Source organism: Sciurus vulgaris (genome assembly GCF_902686455.1).
Source record: "Sciurus vulgaris genome assembly, chromosome: 5".
Lineage (NCBI taxonomy): Eukaryota > Metazoa > Chordata > Mammalia > Rodentia > Sciuridae > Sciurus > Sciurus vulgaris.
The window spans coordinates 119,789,168-119,805,524 of record NC_136465.1 but is presented as its reverse complement, the minus strand read 5'-3'; the positions used below and the strand labels follow the sequence as shown (position 1 = coordinate 119,805,524).

At 41.7% G+C, this 16,357-nt stretch overlaps 1 protein-coding gene across 28 annotated transcripts in view; it reads left to right on the top strand.

Annotated features, from left to right (window-relative positions):
• Positions 1 to 16,357, top strand: part of R3HDM2 (R3H domain containing 2) — a 189,014-nt gene that overhangs the window by 165,313 nt on the left and 7,344 nt on the right. For 21 of the 28 annotated variants that reach the window (XM_079139132.1, XM_079139120.1, XM_079139112.1 and 18 more), the window contains 8 exons: positions 1,061 to 1,293; positions 2,526 to 2,698; positions 7,290 to 7,391; positions 9,124 to 9,366; positions 9,646 to 9,772; positions 10,000 to 10,160; positions 10,610 to 10,764; positions 12,321 to 12,421. In XM_079139132.1, coding sequence (XP_078995258.1) covers positions 1,061 to 1,293; positions 2,526 to 2,698; positions 7,290 to 7,391; positions 9,124 to 9,366; positions 9,646 to 9,772; positions 10,000 to 10,160; positions 10,610 to 10,764; positions 12,321 to 12,421 — 1,295 coding nt within the window. The remainder of the gene's footprint in view (positions 1 to 1,060; positions 1,294 to 2,525; positions 2,699 to 7,289; positions 7,392 to 9,123; positions 9,367 to 9,645; positions 9,773 to 9,999; positions 10,161 to 10,609; positions 10,765 to 12,320; positions 12,422 to 16,357) is intronic. The other 7 variants (XM_079139127.1, XM_079139125.1, XM_079139123.1 and 4 more) reach the window with 1 other exon arrangement.

Genomic DNA, 16,357 nt, shown 5'->3' with positions numbered 1-16,357 from the left:
TGCCTTGTAGTTACCTTAGATAAGTAGATATTAGGGTGGGGGTGAGAGTGAAAAGAAAATTCCTTTGCTTATTAATTAAGAAACAGTTGCTTATTAATTAAGAAACAGTAAGAACCAATAATTTGTGTGCCTTGCCCAAGGCAATAGGAATGTGAATGTGAAAGCAACTAGGCAAAGTTGACTCCCTGCCCCTTGCCATCCTGAATCCCAAGGGTATATTGTTTGATTTTGCTGAGGACTTCAGCCTTTAGAAACTCTAGAACCAAGTGTGATGTGCTGGCACCACCTATAATCCCAACCACTCAGGTGGCTGAGATAAGAGAATCATAAGTTTGAGACTACCTTCAGCAACTTAGAGAGACCCTGTCTCAAAATACAAAGGACAGGGGTAAATAAAAAACTCAGTGGTAAAGCACCCTGGATTCATTCCCCAGTATCCAAAACAAAAAACAAGAACAACAAAAAAAAACTTTAGAACCAAATGCTCCCAGATCTGAACATGGAACTTCCACAAAACAGGTTGGGTCAATTTCAGATTATCCATTAAACTCTTCTTCCAGTCCCTGGAAAGGTGGCCATAAGCAGCACCTCTGCTGGCTTAGACACATGTTATGTGGAAGATCTGTTAATGGTATTTATGGCTACTCTGACTTTTTAGCAATACTTCTGGGAGTTCTTTTGTTTTAAGAACTTCTAGAAGGAACTGCTGCCTCTCTCTTCCCCACTATTTCCTGCATGTATGGGATCCCCATGGGGATGGGGAAGAGACCACAGCCAATCTCAGCATCATGTATGTGGTTTCCCATCCACCTCTGGTCCAATGTTTTAAATTAGCTACCAATGCAATGTCTTTTAGATTTGCCTCTGTGCTCTTTGTTACTGTACTGGATCCCGTTCTGTCTGCTCCCATCAAGTCTTAGTTGACCAACCAACTAACAAAAAGCCAGTCTCTTTAATCCTTACCCCTTCTTTGTTATTGAGAGAATATAATTGAACTCTCTCCTAGCCCTCCTGCTGAAGTGGTGGGTGGGGGGTGCTCTGACCACTGTGGTCTCTGCAGGGGGAATCGAGAAGGGCTGAGTCGTACTTCAAGCAGCCGCCAGAGCAGTACAGACAGCGAACTCAAATCCCTGGAGCCAAGGCCTTGGAGCAGCACAGACTCTGATGGCTCTGTCCGGAGCATGCGACCTCCCGTCACCAAAGCCAGCAGCTTCAGTGGAATCTCTATCCTCACCCGAGGTGACAGCATTGGCAGCAGTAAAGGTAGCAGTGCAGGAAGGATCTCCAGGCCAGGTACTACAACTTCTTTTCCTTCCATGTCATGCCCTCCCTTCTTGTTTGACTTATGTAAAACATCACTAATAATTACTTTTAATGAAACATTTATCCCAGTATGGTTTTGTGGAAATCTAAAACAACCAGTGGAGGAGAATTTAATTTCTTAGATCCATTATCCTTTATTGTATCTGGTCCCATGTCTGATTTTCATTATTTTGTATTATTTTCAATTAGGTCAGACATCCCTCTCAGCCCAGGTTCAGGTTACTTACTGTTATGAATATCATAGCTACTTTCATTCTGTGTCTCTTGAGATTATAAGAGAATTTATAGAGCACAAGAAGCCTTAGAGTATAGCTGCTTGTAATTAATTGGTAGTAGCCAGTAGACTAAAACTTAGAGTAATGCTACTGTGGCTTCTTCTTTGGTGCTCAGTTACTGGGAAGGAGCAGACTCTCAAATGTTCCACATGAAAGCCTGTCATCATCCTTCAGCTCTTTTAATCTCCCTCCTTTCCTGTGCCTCTTGAGGGCAAGAACTGTGTTCCCTTTGCTTTTTAGTGTCCTTAACTCATTACATGATACCTAGCACATGGCAGATATTCAATAAAAGTATGTCTTGTGATGCCAAAATAAACCCTTTTCCCTTTATTTTTCCTAATAAATCCTTTTCTCATTTTATCTAAAAGTGTGTTATATGAATGTATACATGTGTTGGAGAGCCTGAAAGTGAGAAAAGTATTTGGGTAAAGGTTGTATGTGAGTTCAGCTGTGTGCTTGTTGAAGTGAAGTCACCATGTTAGCAACTTTATAAAAGAGATGATGCAAGTTGAGAAAAAAGAAAGAAAAAAAAAAAAAAAAAAAAAAAAAGGTCCCTTATAGGACCATGAATCTGTACCTTCATAGAAAGTAAGAATTTGTGTTTGCAGCTATCTAATCAGATTTTAGGAGCTTCATGGGAGATGCCTCAATAGTTTCACATTTTGTTCAATTTGAAAAGCACACATTTGACAGGGTCAGAGTGGTTCCTGTCCCTTGGGAGTAGAAACCTGCTGAGTGGCAGACTATGCTCTCAGCTTAAATGCATCTATGTCCACGCATGGATCTTCAAAAGACAGTGGAGGGTGGGCAGATGAGAGTGAAGAGAAAAGGCAAGGAAAAAGTAAGAGCCCTGCAGCTGGGCCCTTCAAGGGTAGTATATTCATGGCTTGTTTTTACAACTCTGGATTGGTCTCCTTTTTGCCTTAGGTATGGCACTAGGTGCCCCAGAAGTGTGCAACCAGGTCACCTCACCCCAGTCTGTCCGGGGCCTTCTTCCTTGTACTGCCCAGCAGCAGCAGCAACAACAGCAGCAACAACTTCCTGCTCTTCCACCCACGCCTCAGCAACAGCCACCCTTGAATAATCACATGATGTCACAGGTGAGTCACTAGTTATTGTCAAAGAACCACCTCTGCTCTGATACAAGTAAATACTGGAAGTATAGTCATGCCTCTTATGCTGTGGGTAGCAGAAAGGATCAGTTTTTTAAAATATGCCACTCCCTTACCCATTTCTCATTTGTCAAGTTACGGGGAGAGAAGAATAAGAGTAAAGGTTTGGCCAAAGTTCTCTTAGTAGAGTCAGCCTAGGAGTTTTTTTGCTTTATACTTCTTCCTCTTCTTCCTGAGAATTGTCAGTGAATCTTTTACCCCATACCACATTTTTACTGTACCCCCTGTACCTCTATATTCTGTGTAATTAGCAAGGTGATTTTGCTCGCCATATCCATACATGGAACTCAAAAAGGTCATAGCTCCCACCATAATCCGACTGAATATATTGATCCATAAACACGTATTTATTTGTTGGGGTTAAGGGGAAAAGAAAAGGCACTCAATACCCTACAACACATGCCATAAGATCCACATACCCCAAAAGTTGTCTTTGTTTTATATGCTATAAAAAGGCTGTCTTTCTTTTTCTATTGCTGGGACTGGTAACTGTTGGTACTGGCTAGGTGTTTTTTATTTTATTTTTTTTCTCTTTTTTTTTTTTTATTTTTGGGGGGTGTTTTTTGTTTGTTTGTTTGTTTTTGTTTTTTCTTTTAGTTATAGATGAACACAATACCTTTATTTTATTTTTATGTGATGTTGAAGATTGAACCCAAGGCCTCACTTGTGCTAGGCAGACATGTTACCACTGAACCACAACTCCAGCCCCCAACTAGGGTTTGAGAGAAGTTTTGCTTGTGTGCAGACCATGAAAGTCATCAGCCTAAGAATCAATTCTTATTTTGAAATGGAACCTCAGCATTCTAGGTTGTAAAGCCACCTGAATACTCTGAGTAGAGCTGTGCTGAGACCTTCATTTATTCTTTTCTTCCGTGAACAGAGCTTTTAATTAGTAGAATCCAATGGTTTTATACTGTTTTTGCTATAGTTTAAGGTCTCTTCTAACAGATCTTCTGTTGAGGTAGTCCCTCATGGTCCTTTCCTAGGTACAAGAAACAAGTTCCTAACACTGATACCTTAGAAACTGAGAATTCAAGTGGAAAGACCCCAGAATGACCCAGTCAGTACTACCCCATCCCAGATACTGTGAAATGATGCTAAAAGAAAGAACACTGAAGCTGGGAGTGGTGGTGCACACCTATTATCCCAGCAACTCAGGAGGCTGAGGCAGGAAAATTACAAATTTGAGACCAGCCTGGGTAACTTAGTGTGAGACCCTGTCCTGTAATAAAAAATAGAAAGGGTTGGAATATAGCTTAGTGGTAAAGTGCCCCTGGGTTCAATCCACAGTACTGAAAAAAGCAGGAAAGAAAAATGAAGATCTAGGAATGCTACTTTGTGTCTGAATGTAGATCAGACTCAAGTAGATCATTCCAGTCCTTCCTTAGTACCTGAAGCAGTTTCTCTACAGTGCTTTCTTATTTCTTATTCTACTGCTGTCTACCCCATTAAGTCTTGTTTTTTATCAACTTCCCTTACTCCTTACTAAATAAAGCATTATGTATATATATATATACTTTTCTCTACCTGTGTCTTAATTCAGACCTGTTCATGGATAAACTCTGTGCTTTTCCTTCTGGCTGTCTCCTACTGTGCTTGTGTATTCTAGCTTTTTCAATATCCCAATGTTTTTTAGTTCTTTTTTTTTTTTTTTTTTTTCTGAAAGGTGATTACTGTAATGCAGTCTTGCTCCTTTTTCTAATGCTTAGTCTTCCATCTTCTTCCACCTTCTATCTGCCATCCATAACTAAAAGTAGACAACAAGAGTGGGAGAGGAATAAAGAGATAAGAGAATAACCATTTGGGACTAAAAATTTAGACTGAATGTCCAAGTGATGGGCCCTACACCCAAAACTTCTACTTGGATTCCTCCCCTGCTACTGGACTCCGAATATCAAGGGGTGAGTCATTGGTATTGACTCCTCTTCTGTAGGAAATGTGTCAGGTTAGATGATGTGGATTGGGGATGGAAAATCATTGTTGGGGTACAGAAATCTCTTTTCCCTTAGAAGTTTGCTCTCGAGGTTACTCATGATCACAAACTCTAAACTAATCTTACCCTAGGTAAGTATTTGTGTTACAGAAACCTTTATAGTAGCTGCTAAAGTTATACCACCACCACCACTACCACACCATCGTACATATCTTTTTACATTTTTTTCTCCTTTTCTCTTTATCTCCTTTCTCTTCCTTCTGCCTCTTTCTTTTCTTTTTCCCTCTTAGCACCAGAGGCTCTGTAAACTAAAGTCATTAAGTCCAAGCAAAATTACTGTTCAATTTCTCTAATGCTGTGTAACAGTGTAAGGATGAAGGAAGTGACCACACATAGACATATCACTATGCTTATGCTAAAGCTTTTCCTGTATAAGAAAAATTTGGAAAAAGAGTATTTACCTCTAACTCTGTAGAAGGAGGCATACTTTACCCTACTACAAGCCTGGAGACAGTGCTAGCAAGTGGGCTTTTACCCTTCTTGGTAGGCATTCTCTTCTCTATGAAGGCCTTCATCTTGTATGTTAGTGAAGCATGTGAAGCTAGGGAGTCAGGCTGAGGATAAAGAGCCAGTGACTCTTTTACCCAATTGACTTAAACTAGATTGGACCTCTTGTAATGGAGCCCTCTTAATCTCTCTCCTGGTATCCTCAGGCATCCAAGGGCCATTGATCTTTCCTAGAATGTGCCAGTAGGTGGCAGCCACATCCTCATAGTTCCTCAGAGGTTCTCTGACTGCAGTTTGAGGCTGTCCAAGAAGAGAACCATAGCTGAGGGTAGCAGTAGAATAACACCCCACCGCCATAAGAAAAGGCAGTGAGACCCCTACCTTTTACTACTGCCTTTCCCCTGTTAGGGGAGGCCTAAGAGAGGAGCATCATTTCTCTGTTCATTATTTAAAACCCACAAGCATGAGGAAAACAGACAGACTTTTTTTTATCACTTTACAGTTCCAACTCCAAGGTACCTCCTCCTAGAGCAAGAATAGAATTTATATAAAACATGTATAAGAACCATCCTCACATATGCTACTAATGCTGAGCAACTTGACCAACAGTCACATTTGGAATACCATTGGCTTATGGAAAATAAGTGTAACAGTAGGGCTAACAGTTTATTTTCCAGGCTAGGAGTTGATTTTCCAGGCCTCAGCCAATTCCCTCTAGGTCACAAGGGGACTTCTCAGTAACTTTTTCCTAGCCAACATGACTTAAATCTTTTAAATCTAGTTATCTCCTCTGCTACAGCTCCAGAGTATTCTCCCTTTCATTAGTGGGTGGGAAGGAGGTTCTTCTACTTTCTAGACTTTGCCTCCTGAACTATTAGTTCCCTTGTGAAAATCTCCTGGAAATAGTGGCAGGCAATGGTATCAATACTTCAGCCCACATATCTATTAATACTCTAAATGTGGAGGGAGGACCCCATGGAAGATTCCAGAGGAAATCTGTTTGGCCTCTTCCTTCACTTCCTCCCTACTGCTAGAGCAGACTGGAAATGCATATCTCCAGCAAAAGTAGGTTTCAGTCTCAGCTCTACTCTGCCATATTAGCTGTGTGATTCTAGGTGAACCATTTAATTTCTCTGAGCCTTACTTTCTTAATTGCAAGTACAAGTTATCATATCTCCCTATGGGAATCTTACAAGGCAGTCAGGAGACAGAGTATATATAAATATTATTTTCCTCCTCTTCCTCATCTTTCTCCTTCTCCCATTCCTCCTGCCACCAGGAGTTATGACTATAGAACTGATGAGGCAATTGAAAGGACTGAAGGGGAAAAGAAGAGAAAAAATAACTACCTATTAGTTGGTTTAGAAAACTGCATGTTCCTAATAAACAAATCCTACTGCTTGAGGCTAGTGAAGGAACTGAAGGTACAGGAACTAAAGCTAAGCTCTTTATATTTTGTCCCTAAAATCCTCCCTGTTTGATTATGGGGGCATTTTTCATACTGCCCTCACAGCCTGGAGGAGCACAGAAAATCATGGAGCAAGAGGAAGTAGCTGGAAGCAAGCATCAGCTGAGTGTTTTTTTTCTTTTCTGCCCTCGGGAGGGAGTCAATCCCTGTGAAAGAGCACTTCCTTCAGGAGAGCTGACCTTGGATGGCTTCCTACTGAAGCAGCACAAACAGCAATCCCAGTAGGCATTCAGGAGGGTTATGATCGAGCTCACCAGGAATCCTGTGCTCAGAAAAAAAGGTTTTGGGAAAATCATCATTTGAAATCAGGCAGCAGACCCTGGCCCTGACAGTTCTCAGATTGCTCACAGCAGCTGCAAGGTTCTAAATGGCAGTAGGGTGGGGAGTATTGTAGATTGTTCCTCATAGGAGAAATTGCTTGTTAGAGAGAGGTGAAAGCCTATCCCAGGCATGGTGGTCAGCCTGCTCAGCAGCCTTGTGATTCATGTGAAATTTCTTTTATGATTAACTTTATTGTTCCTTCCCTTTCCTTCCCCATCTCTGCCCTGCTGCCTTCCTCCATACCTCCCTTTTCTCTTCCCTTTTCTACATGCCTCTCTGCTGGTCCACAGCCAGTCCCAGCTCTGCAGCCCTCTCCGCAGCCTGTTCAGTTCTCTCCAAGCTCCTGTCCCCAAGTCCTTCTGCCAGTCTCTCCGCCCCAGCAGTACAACATGGTATAAACTCCATTCCCCCCTTTTGTCTTGTCCATGTGTGGCCTGTTTCTGTGGGTCTGTTTGGGTCAGTCTATGATGGTCTTACAAGCATGTTGTACTTTTGGAGGTCATGTTGAAAGCTGTTCTTGAAGGACCGGCACAGGCTGAACTGTACTCCATTCTAATGGCCTCATCACAGCACACCAATACCTAAATATTAGATAGGAATGCTGACTTCCCCAGAGTTTTAGTAAAGTGGATGAAATTGGATGTTGGTCTACCCTAGGCACCCCCATCACTCTGCCATATATGTCCTTCATCTAATTTGCTCCCTGGACATTTCTTGAAGAGCCCAGTTTATTCTTTATAGAATGGTTCTGTACAATTTCCTTTAAAAATAAAAACACAACTGCAGATGTCTCTGGTATCATGGGTAAAAACTTAAAATCTTACCTGTTTTTACCTATCTTACTGTGTCATTTTATATGAAAAGCATTTTATTACATAGAACATGCTATTTAAATTATACCCTAAGAAAATACTTTGAAGGTCTGATTTGCCTCACAGTTGATAACTTCCATTATGGTTATAGGAGCCCTCTTTTTTTTTTTTTTTTTTTTTTTTTTTTTTTTTCTTTATGTTAATTACACCTCTCTGCTTTTTCACTAGAATCTCCTTTTCTCCTATCATCTCCATTCTGAAAAGTCCTGGAACATAGATCTTAAAGTAATCGGCAATCTAAAACTAAACTCTAGCATTTTTTTCATCTACTCCTGACCAATAAGATTGCAAAACATATCCCTGAGTGTAAACTGCAGTATAACATTGTCTTTTGGTTTCTGCTAGTTTCTTTGCAAAAGAACTGCTCTGATGCACACACACACGTGTGTGTGTGTGTGTGAGTAAGAGAGAGAGAGAGAGAAAAAAATATGTTACTATCCAGAGGGTAGAAGAAAAGAGGAAGCTAAAAAAATAACCTATCACTATACAAGTGAAAGATGGAACACCATCACTCTTGCTGCTTGGGGAAGAAGGTGAGAGAGAAGGTAATTACAATCTGGCCAGTTAGTCTTCTCCTCTAGCTCAGCCACTCACCCCGGCCTCCTTTCAGAGGTGAGAATTAGAAGTGGTTTCAGAAGGGGTGGAGAACTCTAGGCTAGTGTCAAAGAACAAAGGTGGAAATGAACTTTATTGGGAATAAAAAGATAAGCAGCGGGAGTGGAGCCCAGCAGTCCTTTACTGCTAGACAGAGCTGCAAGGCAAATGAACCTAGCCACCCAGAATCCATTCAAGGTGTTATCTGGGTTCTTTATTATAAAAACAGAATCAACATAGGAGCCCTTTTTATGGTTAGGGACGTGAGGAAGTGGGAAATAGAAAAACTCTTGAAATATTTTTCTTTAACCCACTAGCTTATCCATTTATTTCTGTAGATAAAAATTATGTATTATACCATCTCCCCAAGATTAATTCTAATAGCAATCATAATCAAGGTAGCCATTGTTACCTCGCATGTGATAAGGAGACTGGCTCTGGAGTTAGGTTTTTACCATCTGTTCAGTTCATAACAATTTAAAATATCACATGACAAAGGCTTGAGGCTAAAAAGCACTTCTCTGGGCAAAAAAAAAGGCCTGTCCCAATAAAGAAGGCTGTAGAAAGTATTGTTGTTTTGTCTTTCTGTGTTGAAGCCAAGACATGAGGCTTCCTACAACCAGGACCTGAGGCTTAGAGTTTCCAACTCTCTTAACAGGCAGATGACCTCAGCAACCCCTTTGGACAAATGAGCCTTAGCCGCCAAGGTTCTACTGAAGCAGCTGACCCCTCTTCAGCTCTTTTCCAGCCCCCACTTATCTCCCAACACCCTCAGCAGACTAGCTTCATCATGGCTTCCACAGGACAGCCCCTCCCCACTTCCAACTATTCCACTTCTAGCCATGCACCACCTACTCAGCAAGTCCTGCCACCCCAGGGCTATATGCAGCCTCCTCAACAGGTAAGCAGCCCCTGTCCCCAGCTTCAGTCACTATTTCAGTTTGTCCTGTATTATAATCCTTCCTTCTTCTAGTTTAGGCAGACCAGAAGGGATACTCTCCCCAGAGTGTGCTTAAGAGTTGTCACTCTAGACAGGTGGTCTTCTTTTTGTATAACACAAGTCCTATTATATTTCAAACTGTATGGTAATCTTGTAATTGCAGGCCTAGAATATCTCCATTTACAAATTTCCAACCATCAACCCTGAGTTATTTAATAATTTATTTCCTCTCTGTCATAGATCCAGGTTTCTTACTATCCCCCTGGACAGTATCCTAATTCCAACCAGCAATATCGACCTCTCTCTCACCCGGTGGCCTACAGCCCCCAACGTGGTCAACAGCTGCCTCAGCCATCCCAGCAGCCTGGTAAGAGGATCCACTGGTGTAAGAAGGTGGCTCATAGGAGAAGGGCAGAGAAAAGAGAATCACCTTCCCCATTAAAATAAATAAATAAATAAAAGGAATGATTAGGGTCCAGAGGAAGGGCCCAGGTTCTGGGGCAGGGGGAGAATAGAGTGGAGAAGGGAATTACTGCTAGAGAGTGACCTTTTAAACATTCATACTAATGTTTTTTCTGCTTTGCCTACCCCTAGGTTTACAGCCCATGATGCCTAACCAGCAGCAAGCGGCTTACCAAGGCATGATTGGTGTCCAGCAGCCCCAGAACCAGGGCCTGCTCAGCAACCAGAGGAGCAACATGGGAGGCCAGATGCAAGGCCTAGTGGTTCAGTACACTCCACTGCCTTCTTACCAAGTGGGTGCATTCTGCATTGGGAAAGATCACCCAGTCCTTGAGATGAAGAAAAGAATAGCCTCTGAGGGTCATCCATACTAACAATTTCAGTACTAAAATATTATCTGTTTTCCCCCCTAGAAGTTTTAGGGATTTTTAAAGCCTAGAGAGTCTGAGAGGAGTTTTTAAATTGTTTGATGTTCATAAAGCCATGCAAATGTGTGTATGCTTGGGAAAACAGGATCTAAAGGAAATCAGGCTCTTTCCTGTGTCATATCCCCAAGAGTGGTATATAGAGAAGGGAAAAGTGGAGAGCTCTCTGTGAGCATCTCCTTTCAGCAAATGAAGAGAATAGGAGGAGGCTATAAGAAGTAGAGAAGGAAGTTGCAATGCTCTGATCTAGTGATGACTAGGCTGTTCTATAGATGAACTCAGTAAGAATACAATTAGTCATTCTCTTTTCCACCCAGGTCCCAGTGGGCAGTGACTCACAAAATGTGGTCCAGCCACCTTTCCAGCAACCCATGCTGGTCCCTGCAAGCCAGTCTGTACAAGGAGGTCTTCCTGCAGGGGGTGTACCAGTGTACTACAGCATGATCCCACCAGCTCAGCAGAATGGTACAAGGTGAGGACTGCCAGAGAGCCAGGGCATATTTCTCAGACTTTCAGCAACTGTTGTATCATCTTTTGTTTCTATTAGCCTAGGAAACACAAGAGTAAGAATCCTAGTAGTGCTATAAAGCAGGTAGAATATGAGGGTGCTCATTTTCCTTTGTTCCTCATTGATTTAACTAACATTGCATAGAGCCTATCAGCAGAAAAAAAAAAAAATTCTGCTTCAGAGGTGGATACTTTATAACATTCCCCATTTTTTTGTTTTTCAAAACAGTGGGACTGAGAAATATGTTACAAAGATTTTTGCTTGTCATTAAGAGAAACAATTTTGGAGCCACGTGCAGTGACTCACACCTGTAATCCCAGCTACTTGGGAGGTTGAAGTAGGAGGATCACAAGTTCAAGGCCTGCCTGGGCAACTTAATGAGACATGTCTTAAAGTAAAAAATTTTTTTTTTTTTTTTAAAGTAAAAATTTTAAAAAGGGCTGGGGATGTAGCCATTCTGAGATAGAATGCTCTCTGATTCAATCCCCAGTATCTCACACACACACACACACACACACACATACACACACAAAAGGGATGAAGCAACTCTGAATTCTGTGTACATAAGTTTCTCTGTGTACCCGTGTATCTATGGATGAAACTTCAATGGTGCATCTATTTCTGCATCTCTATTTTTTTATATATCTAAGTGTAAATCATAGCTAATAGAATCATAACCATAGAAGGTACCTTAAAAATAATCTCGGGCTGGAGTTGTGGCTTCATGGTAAAGCACTTGCCTAGCACGTATGAGGTGTACTGGGTTCAATTCCTAGCACCACATATAAATAAATAAAATAAAGGACTGTTGACAACTTAAAAAAATATTTTAAAAAAAATCTAGTCCACAGTCCTTGTTTTATTTTTCTTTCTTGGTTTTTAAATGAAGAAATTTCAGGTAGGGTTGCATCCCCAAATTTGCGCAGCTGGTCATAGAACTCATGTCTGGGTCTAACTGTCTGCATTTCTCTGTGTCTGTCTCCCAGTATATACTTGTTTATCTATGTCTCCATGTTGTTTTGAGTTTTGTGGAGTTTTTGGTTTTTTGTTTTGTTTTGTTTTTTCCCCCTATTTGTCTTTGGGGAACTCTCAGTTTTCGCCATTGTACGTAGATCCTAAATCACACATCTTGGTTTTTGGTTTTTTTTACCCATTTCTTTCTGGCACGCTCTGCTTGTATTTCTTGTTGTGTTACGGGAATCTGTGTGCACGCATGGGTGTGTGTTTATGTGCATGTGTGTGTGCCTGGTGTTTCCACACTGTTGAGGAGAGCATTTGTCGCTAACATTCCATCTTTAGCACTGATTAGCAGGTTCCTAATTGAAAGATGATCAAGTACAAATATATATAATTAACTTTGAACTGATGAGTGATTTTAGAAATTGCATGGCAAATTGGTCTGGGAATGGCTTGGAGCTGCCTCTGCTTCCCACAGGGGAGGCCCGAGGAAGCAGCAGCTGTTTGCCGGGAGCTGTTACTCCCTCTACTGCTTCACCACTCCTCTCTTCTCATCTCTCCAGCCCTTCTGTGGGGTTTCTGCAACCCCCTGGCTCTGAACAGTACCAGATGCCTCAGTCTCCTTCTCCTTGCAGTCCACCACAGATGCCACAGCAGTACTCAGGTAAGAGGATAAAGAATTTGGGAACAGCTTGGGTACTGGCAAGGGCACACATTGCTAAATGACTTGTGCTCTAGAGCTGAGAAAGGCAGAGGGTTCAGGGATTGATGAAGAAAGACCAAAGTCTTGACTGGGTTATCCAGGGGTGCTGGAGAGCTGATCTCTGATGAGGTAAGGATGGTTGCCCCATCCCTGGGAAGCCATAGCTCTGAGTTTCTTTTACTCTGCTCTGCACACGTGCACATGTGTCTGTGCATGCATGTGCTTGATTGCTTGCACTACCCCTTTTTTTTTTTTTTTTTTTTTTTGCAATACTGGGGATGGGACACTAAACCTAGGGCTTTATGCATGCCAGGCAAGCAGTCTACCACTGATCTACATCCCCAGCTTTTCCCCTCCCGAACCCCTCTCCTACCCTGCCTCTCCATCCTTCTCCCCTCCCCCTACCCTTCCTCCTCCCTCTCTTTTCTGAATCCAGCATTGCACTCAAATGCCTTTGGGTTATAAAATACTCACTTCTTGTCACCTGCACTCATTCTTCCTTTAGACAGCTTTTCTCTGGCGAGAGAAGTTGAGAAAATGCTTTTTTTAAAGTCATATCTTACATCAGTTTAGTAGTTTTTAGTGTGTGCCTTATATACATTGTGATGTTTGAACTCTTACCATACTTTGTAAGGAGAAAATTAAGACTCAGAGATTACATGACTAACTGGATCATAATCCTAGAACTTGAACTTGGGACTTTTGACTTTTCATATCCTATATTGCATCCTTAATAGCATTTTCAACAGGCTTTTGTACTCTATCCCTTTCCCTCAATGGGAAATAAATAGACCTCATGTTAAACAACTCCAGGCCCTCTTCAAAGGTGCCAGCTACCCCAAGTGAGGATGTTTATGCCATGTGACCTCTTGCTGTCTGCTTTTGCCAGAACATCCCTAACGCACTAAGTGCAGCTGCCCTTGTTTATTCCTTTCAGCTCACCCTGACACAGCAGTACACTGCAGTTAAAGAAACTTCAGGGCTTCTAGAGGGGAGTCAATTTAGCCTCTAATCATCCTGGTTCCACTCTATTGTGGAAATGTCAGAGTGCCCTCTTCTGGTGAGAGGGAGATATTTTGCCAGTTTCTCCCATTTAGAAAAGTAATTTTTCATCTAAGGTTTTTTGCACCCTCTCTATGGTAGATACTATAGGAGTGGTTCTAGAATTATCTTGCTCATGAGAAATGATCAGTTCTTTAAGGAGCAAAGACTTCTGACTTCATCTAGGCTAAACATGGATCCTTACAGTCTGAGGTTTTTAAATTCAGTAGCCTTTTCTGTTTATTATTTGAGTGGTCTCTTCAACTGTTTTTCCTATTCGCCAGGGGAACTTGGCCTTGAAATTCCCAGTGGAGTATGGAAATTGTAGAAACCAGCTCCAAGAACCACTGTAGCCTGTGGTGGTGCTTGGTACCGCAGGGCATTTTCTCTCCTATTTTTTAAGATAAGTGTGTGCATGTGCATGTGGGCATACTCGTATGCACATTTTTGTGTATATCCTTTGTGGTATGTCATTGGGTCTCTGGTTATATCTGTTCATATTCAAATATGAGATTTTTGAATCCAGAAAAAAACAACAGAAAATAATTTTTTATTACTTCCTTGATCTAGTACTGGGGTAAGTCAATTAAAACAGCTGCTGTTCTGGAAGCTGGCAACACTAGACATCTGGGCTAGGGGGATGGAAGAAGGAGATAATCTAGGTTTTTCAAATCTAAAGAAATGAGGAAACCTTCTTCATCATTTATTTCCTTTGCTTCTTTGGAATGTGCCCAGGAATATCTCCTTTCTTCCCAGCTACCTTGATTATCTTGGACTTTCCAACTGACCTCTTTTATGCTTTTCCTAGATGGTAACCCCTTTTATACCTTTCCTGTTCTACCCAGGTCATCTAAGAGACCATATTCACCACACCAGTAATTTTAAGTTTTTAATCCATATTCATGGAGGGAGTGGAGAAAGGGAAGCTTCTTCTGCCTTCATATCCAGTTTACCCTTTATTGGGAAGATAGACAACAGGCATAGCCCACAAGGACCGCTCTGTCACCTTCAGAGAACAGTCACCCGCCTTCCTGTTATGTAGCAACATGGTCACTTTTCCAAAAATAAAGGCAGGGATTAGGATTGGTCATTCCTGGAACAACTGTTCTGGTTTATTAATACATTTTTGTAGCTGCCCAGTTTACCCCTAAGCCTGGACCTTAATTCTTCCACTATAAGATTAGATATAACTATAAATATTTTTATACTTTTCCTTCTACTAAATACTTTTCCTTCTACTGAAATAATGACAGCAGGTCCCTTGCAGTTACTGCAGGGATGCATGTCAGGAGAAGATGCACTCACATGAAATGGCAGCACTACCTATACTCCCAACTCACAGTGACATAGCAGCACAGACAGAGAAATATGCATACAGGAATAGCTTGTCATATACTTACTGGCTTATTTTTTTAGCTGAGGGCTTTCAAAAGCTCAGACTATTCTTTTTATTCCACTTCCTGAAGATACCTCTTTCCCCCACCAAAGGAAAAAGGTACTGTTTTCTCTCCTGTAATTTAGGAAATACAACTTTGGATTTTATTTCTCTAGATGTTATTTTCCATAGGTTTGATTCCTGGGGGTAAGGAAGAACACTTAAAAGTCTTCTACCTCAGTGATTTAAAAAAGAAACAAAAACAAAAAACCTACATAAAAAACGAAACACAAATCTGCCAGACATAAATGTCATCTGTTTATATTTATATGGTTTGCTCTGCCCAATCGACCTTTCTGCCCAGGTTTAATGATGCCACTTAAAAAGCCATTCACATGTCCCCTCTCTTTTCAGAGCTTTCAAACTGAAATTGATTTCCTTATTCAGCCCCTTTCTCCAAGAACCCTTCCTACCAGTTCTCAACCCAGGCTCCTTCCCCCCACCTAATTATATGGGAGTGCTGTCACTGGGCAGTGGGTTTTTGTCTTACTTTTTTATTGCCACGTCCATTATTAAGAAGTAGCGACAGTTCAGCTGCTTAACGGATGCCACCTGCTTTTGGCTTGAGGAAGAGAAGCATAAAAATCAGCTCATCAGCGGAGTAGTGCTCTGTGTCCTCGGCTGAGTGAAGGAACAATGCTCCAGGCCAGCGGGGGAGGACTGAGTGTGAGGAGGAGATCAGGATAGAGGCTGTAGACTGAGAATCCTGGCTTTGTTTTTGTTGGAATCAGAGAAAATAATATATGGTCTTTCTTCTCTCTCTCTCTCTCTCTCTCTCTCTCTCTCTCTCTCTCTCTCTCTCTCTCTCTCTCTCTCTCTCCCCCTCTCTCTCCCCCTCCCTCCACCCCCCTTGAACCCCCAGTAGCTCCTCCTTATGGCTACACTTTGGTATTAGAGATTCCTCTGCCTTGCTTATGCTCACCCTTGCACCCTCACACATACCCCATTTTTCCTGGCCCAGGGCATTAGGCTCAGATTATGAGCTACCTTCTCAAAAAGCTGTGGATTTGATTATTTTTATGTTGGCTCCCTCAGGTATCAATGAGGAGTTTGAATAAGGTCAATTACAATTTTGTGAAAAAGAGGATGTTGGAGTGGATGGGGCTTTTAGGTTGGGAAAATAAAAATGCCCAGAGCAACTATACTAAGGGGAAAATTGTTAAATGCATGACACTCGACAACTGTGCAATTTTCCAGTGGCCTTTCTACAAACCATACTGATGAATACCCTGTCCCCTTTGGTAGGTGTTGGGGAGATATGAGCTTATTGCTCTATTTGTGTTCCCTGCTTAAATGAGCCCTAGAGGGTAGAGGGTACACATTGGCTGGGGAATAGGATCTGATAGATGCCATGTCTTCTGAGCTGCTCTCTCAGGCCTCCTGCTGTTTCTTTTCCTTTTGACCAATACTGCCTGAGAAAA